A 6,458-nucleotide genomic window follows, 5' to 3' on the forward strand; every position below is an offset into this window, starting at 1 on the left:
ATTCATGGTTTAGGGACTTCCTCAGTTTTGCAGCTTAGCTTTGCATTTATGACAATTAACAAGCGCAATAGATTGCCTCAGAGAGGAGTGCCACTAATTTGTATAGCAGTGAACAGTTTGCTCCAAGGTGAGGTTATTCCCAAAGGGTGTCTTTCACAATCAAGCAACCTGAGCGGGATTTATTACAGAACTTCTGAATTTCTCGAAAATGTCCAAGTTGGTCACAAAGGAAGACCTTGAGCGGGAAGGACAACACTGTGGCCACGTTACAGCTGCCTGTTTCCCAAATCGCTCAGGCCGGGGCGCACGGACTGATTAAACACAGGCGTGGCTTATGTACAGTATGTCCACAACTGTTGCACAACCACCCACTTACTTTGTATATGAACCTCTATAAAAGAGAAGGAGACAACAAGACGCACACATCTGACGCCGGGAGTTGAAAGTGTCCGTGAGTCAGGATGGGTAAAGGCCACTGGAAACCAACCCTGGTCATTCTGGTGCTGTTGGTCAGCACATGTGCAGAAGGTAATCACGCTTGTTTATCCTCTGGTCATTTTCACGAGATGCCCATGGGTTACAGTAATATGTGCAGTCAGATCAGGGAACCGTATTGACTTTGGCACGCGTTTAGTCTTTTTTCTGCTTGACCGACACTCAGAATAATAGAAGTTTACGGCGTGCCCTTTGGCTAATGTATTTCACGCCTCATTTGTTGTATTTTTGTTTTTGTTTCATCGTGCATGCCCATGCGTTTTAGCCCCAATGAAAACACTGGGTGACACATATGGACTTTAGGCATGCCAGTTTAGCAGCCAGACTCATACAACATTGCCACGCTGTTGTAATAGGTAAAGAATGTGTTTTGGTCTGGATGTCAGCATATGTTGCTTCAAAACCTGTTCATATGGGCCAGCATAGGCGGAGGCCATGTTAACCATGTACGTTAACCAATGCTGCGTGCATTAATGCACCCCCATACCATCATGGATGCTGGCTTTTGAACTGCAAACGGATAAACCCGGAGGACACTGCATCCATGGTTTTCAAGAAGTTCTAATTTTGATCAATTAGGCGAAAAGCCTCAGTTTGTATCTTTTTTTTCTTATTATTTTGAAAGATTTTACTTGACATTTGTCCCCACTGACTGCTTTTCAGAAGTGTTTCTGTGCTCCTGCAGTGATTTCCGCTCCACAACTGTCTTCTTTTTTGATCATTATAATGTTCTGTAGACGATAAGAATTATTAGTTTTTATTCAATTCTATCTTACTCATCTATTTGATATTTTATTGTTAAGTCATATTTTTTTTGCTGTCTTAAAGATTGTTGATTATATTGATATTTGTTCAGCTTGTACAGCACTTAGGTTAACCGTGGTTGTGTTAAATGTGCTATAGAAAAAAAAAAAAACCTTTGACCTGACTTGACTGCAGAAATAGCATAAGAATACCTCAGAAACGACTGCGACCACGTTACATAACAATACTGAACTATTTGGAGCCGCAGCTAGCAAAAACACGTTTCCCTGAGTAACAGTCTCTTTGAGAGCTCTGCTCTCTTAGCTCCACTGTTCCCCTTCAGTCTTATAAAAGGGTCTTCAACTGAATGACTAAAATATTCATGTTTTTTTTTTTGTTGCTTATTTTGTCTCCAGCCTCGTTTTCCTGCCACATGGAGGACTTCATTAAGGCGGTAAAGCAGGTGGAAGATGAGGACCCTGGGTCAGAGCCAGTAGCTGTGTTGAAGAGGCTGCGCAGGGCAGCTGGCCTTAATGATGCATTCATTAAGTACTTCCTGGCAGACGCCAACTCCGGTGGTCCTGAACTGGATGCTAACCTTACAGATTACATTAGAAAGGCTGCGCATCACAGAGTGCTGGAAGATGCCATAGAAGGAGGTGTGGTTCTGACCCCTGATGGTACCACTGTTGCCCTCGGACCGCTCCTCCTGGGCATCGAGGCCGGTCTCCTCTCCAAGAGTCAAGAGCGTGTTCGAGGCCTCTACCAACTCACTCTGGCCAAAGATCTCAGTCTTTCTTTAAGGCAGAGGTCTCCGGACACACAGCGTCTCGGACCCGACGGCTGCTGGGACAGCTTAACCTCTCCTCAAGTCTTCACCCTCTCAGGCAGACCATCCCCGCTCACCACGGCTCAGGTCAATGGAGGCATGGATGGCGTGGTGCTGGGGATGGAGGTTTCTGACGAATCCAGGCGTCCTCTTAAGCTCAGCAGTCTGCTGACGGAGTATTACTGCCACCAGCTGGGGAGCAAAGGACTGGATGATGCCCCGCGCCTCATCAGCCGACGTCGCAGGGAGAACTTCAGAGGGATGGCCGCCCCCCCGGTGCTGGCAAGGCAGGTGGTGAGGTCGATGGAGCTGCAGCAGAGACTGGCAGGACGCTCAAAGATGGAGGTGAAGAAGAAGAAGAAGAAGCAGCTGATGGCTGCGATGAAGGAGGAAATGAAAGAGTTCGTCCATGTGTACATGGGTGAGCATGAGGCCAAACCACAGGAGAAGTGAAAGAATTCACAAAGCACTTGTGGTCTGAGAATAGTCTATACCAAAAAAAAAAAAAAAGTCACTGTCCATCAAAATTAGACCAGAAAAAGAACAGCTTGGTGTTATAAGGTAACGTTGTTAATGTGTTTCAGATTGTCCACCTATCATCCCTCGGTGTGTGTGGGGTGCAGAGCCGTACAGGGGGACGCCCACCAACCTGTCTCTACCGCTGTCCTTCATGTTCATCCACCACACGCACACACCCAGCCAGCCCTGTCTGACCCTCCAGCAATGCTCTGCAGACATGCGCTCCATGCAGCGCTTCCACCAAGAAGACAGAGGCTGGGATGACATTGGATACAGGTAAAAAGCAGCCTGTAAAGTCTCTTGAACGTACCAAAAATACACAGTTCAGAATACTCAAGATCCCCTGTGCTCCCGAAGCTTTGTCGCTGGTGGTGACGGAAACATCTATGAGGGCAGAGGGTGGCACTGGCAAGGAGCCCACACCCTGGGACAAAACGCCAAAGGCTACGGCGTCTCCTTCATAGGGGACTATGTCGCCCGTCTGCCATCTGAGCACTCCATGGGGCTGGTGAGGGATCAGTTGGCATCCTGCGCAGTAGGTGGTGGGCGACTGGTGCCGTCCTTCGTGCTGCACGGGCACAGACAGGTGGTGAGCACCACTTGTCCCGGAGACGCCCTCTACGAGGAGATCAAAAGCTGGGAACACTTTAAGGTGTGTAGGAACGCTGGCGTGCAGGGGGGTGTTATCTAGAAACAAACGTGGAGAAAAGGATGAACTGATCAAGGAATCAGAACTTGTGTATTTGGACCTGCTTCTTTCTTTGGAAGCAGCTGAAAAAGTTACGAGAGGATATAAATGCTTATCAGACAAAGAGATTAATTAAATAAATCAACAATAAGAGAAACCTACATGATAAACCCGACAACTCTGTAAATAACGGCTTTATTCGGTTAAAAATCTCTGTATCTCACGAGGAATACTTTGGTTTTAGGAGAAATAGCAAAACAAACACAAGTGGACACAAAAGAAGAATGATCTATCATAAGATAGCAATGTCTTGCTGAAAGATGCTAGGTTTTGAAAAAGACGTCATCTGCATGGGAGCATATGTTGCCCTAAAATCTGTATGTACCTTTCAGCGTTGATGGAGCCTTTCCAGATACGCAAGCTGCCACTTCCAAAGGCACCCATGCAGCCCCGCAGGCTTTTGAAATGATAGCAAGCTGGATGGTCTCCTTCCTCTTAAGTCCAGAGAACGCAGCACATACGGGATTTCCAAAACAAATTTTTACACTTTGATTAATCTGATCACAGAACAGTTTCCCACTTTGTCTCGGCCCATTTCAAATGAGCGCAGTGGCCCAGAGAAGACGGCAGTGATTCTGTTTCGTGTTCACCTGTGGCTTCTTCTTCGCATGATTGAGCTTTGACCTGCATTTGCGGATGACAACGATTTCTGGGAGCGTTCCTGAGCCCGTGCGGTGATTTCCACGACAGAATCATGCCTGTTTTGTCTCCTGAAAGCCTGAAGAATATTTTCAGATTTTCAGCTGTGCTCTTTCAGCACGGACATGTCTTCAGATTCTCGTAATCTTCTGATGATTTTATGTACCGCAGATGATGGAATATTTAAAGTCTTCACTTCTAACATTATCCTAAAATTCTGCCACGACTTGTAAATGCAAATATTTGAAATTACCGAGCCCCTGCCCATCATTTCTTCTGAGAGGCTCTGCCTCTCTAAGGTGCTCAGAGAAATACCCAATCACGTTACTGACCTGTTGCCGATTACCTGAATTAGTTGCAACACGTACCTCTCGCTCTCTTTCAGCACCACCTACTGTCCCAGTCACAACTTTTTTGAGACGGGCTGCTGCTATCAAATTTAAGAGGAGTTAATATATTTAATGAAATAGTAAAAAGTCTCTCTTTGAGTATTTAACATGTGCTCTATGGTTTATTATGAATAGAAAAATAAAATAGTTTATGAGATTGGCAAATCTTTGCATTCCAGGCAAGAGTCGAGCCGTGACTTTCATTTTGTAACAGCATTTTTGCATTGTTCTATAGAAGAAAATAGTATTTGTACCCTCGCTTTAAATGTTTTTTTCCCCCTTTATTTCCTTTCATGCTTGATCTCTTTTCTTACAGGAGGTCAGAAATTGAAAAGGATCACCGCGGCAACAGGAAGAGTCGTGGAAGAACCAAAACGTCACACAATAGATATTTGTCCTTTGTGTGTTTCTATGTTCGTTTCCTTCTGACGTGATGACCCGAGTTGTATGAAATCTTGAGTGTATATCTCCGACAACATAAAGCGCCGAACTTGCCCACTTCATCAGTGTAAGTGTAATTTATTTCTGGTAGGGTTTGTGCTATTTACTCTCCGGCACTTTTATTCGACTCCTGCGGTCACTTTACGGATTAATATTCCACGCACAGGGAAAATCTGCTTTGAGATTCAGCTCCACATCAAATACGAAGGGACCGAGCTTCCTCATCTCCAAGTTCAACGGGAATGCATCAGATTAGTGCAGCTGGTGCCGTGGTTCGATCAAGAATGGACCTCAAGCTGTCTGTCCCCGGATGCAGCAAAGCCACCCCCAGATCATAATATTTCCACCACCATGCTTCATAGTTTCGTTTAAAGGATCCTCTCGGGAAAATTTGTTTCTTGGACACGTCGTTTTGCATCAATCACTGAAATTACCTGGATAGACTATTTGTATGTGCTTTGTTTTACGATGACACGAATCATTTCAAACACGGAAACTTGAAAATCTTTCTTAATCATTTGCCTAAAATCAGATGGATCCATTTTTCACCCTTTTCCTCAGGACACCAGAGCTTCTTATGAAGTGGGACAACGACTTTCACATTTCTGCACTTAATTTAAGACACCTGATTGTAATCTTATGGTATAAAACTTTGTCAAATATACTTAATTTGCCCGTGTGACTGTTGTGTTACTACAGTGCATTCATTAAACTACACAAAGTACCCCAATGTGTCAATTTCTTTTCATTTCTGAAATAGTATACTATTATCTGTAAGCACTTTGCGCATAAAAAAATATTTTTCACATTACCTTCTGTATAATGATGGCAAATTATTTATTCTAAGGGTTAATACAGTACAGGGACCGCCAACGAAAAAAAAACCCAACTTGTATAATCTGACATTTACATGAAACGACTGAGGCACTCATTTTAACTCATGTGGATTTTCCATTTTTAAATGAATAAAGAAATACATAGTGTTCAGTTCAGGTCAGATGTAATTAACTTCAAGACATTTGGTCAAATACAGAACAGGATTGTACTTTCATTGATCTATGGGGAATAACGACCTACCCAGCAGTACAGAAAGCATTTAAAATGGACTCATGGTGCAGCAGAAATGGAAACAAAAAATAAAGACACAACATAATCTACTCAGAAATCAACAGTTTTATTTAATAGGTATGTACAGATTTTTTTTGTAGTCAAGCCATCTTTCAAAAACCTTAAAACACAAGCGTGAAGGCTTCAAATACATGCACATCCCATTGGCGACCTACAGGGGGCGCGAAAGGACCGTCTGACAACCAGCGAGGCTTCTATTTAAACAGAATTTACGGAATTTTGTTAAACAGTAACAAAAGCGACAACTTTCATTATCGCAAAGTGACAGTGGGCCAAACCTGTGCTATAATCTGTCAACAAGTAATCATCTACAGTGAAACGTTCAGGTTAGAATATTCCAGGCTGAATTCGGAGGGTCGTGACTGATTTTGGCCTTTTTTTATATCTCAACGTAAAATAATTTGGATGGTAAAGAATGCGAAGCACGTTGGCACGCTTCCACCGCCCACTGTGTAGTTTCGTGGAGAAACGAACCGTCGCCCTTTGCACCCTCGGAACAAAAAAAAAGTCTCTCACACGAATTCAC

At 43.9% G+C, this 6,458-nt stretch overlaps 1 protein-coding gene across 1 annotated transcript; it reads left to right on the top strand.

The window, feature by feature from the left end:
* Nucleotides 1-440: 440 nt before the first annotated feature.
* Nucleotides 441-5,499, top strand: pglyrp6 (peptidoglycan recognition protein 6). The gene is made up of 5 exons (XM_075453709.1): nt 441-528; nt 1,656-2,489; nt 2,653-2,863; nt 2,945-3,239; nt 4,680-5,499. The coding sequence occupies exons 1-5, from the start codon at nt 462-464 to the stop codon at nt 4,692-4,694; spliced, it is 1,422 nt and encodes a 473-aa protein (XP_075309824.1). The 5' UTR covers nt 441-461; the 3' UTR covers nt 4,695-5,499.
* Nucleotides 5,500-6,458: the final 959 nt, after the last annotated feature.

This window comes from Odontesthes bonariensis, chromosome 21 (assembly GCF_027942865.1).
Source record: "Odontesthes bonariensis isolate fOdoBon6 chromosome 21, fOdoBon6.hap1, whole genome shotgun sequence".
NCBI lineage: Eukaryota > Metazoa > Chordata > Actinopteri > Atheriniformes > Atherinopsidae > Odontesthes > Odontesthes bonariensis.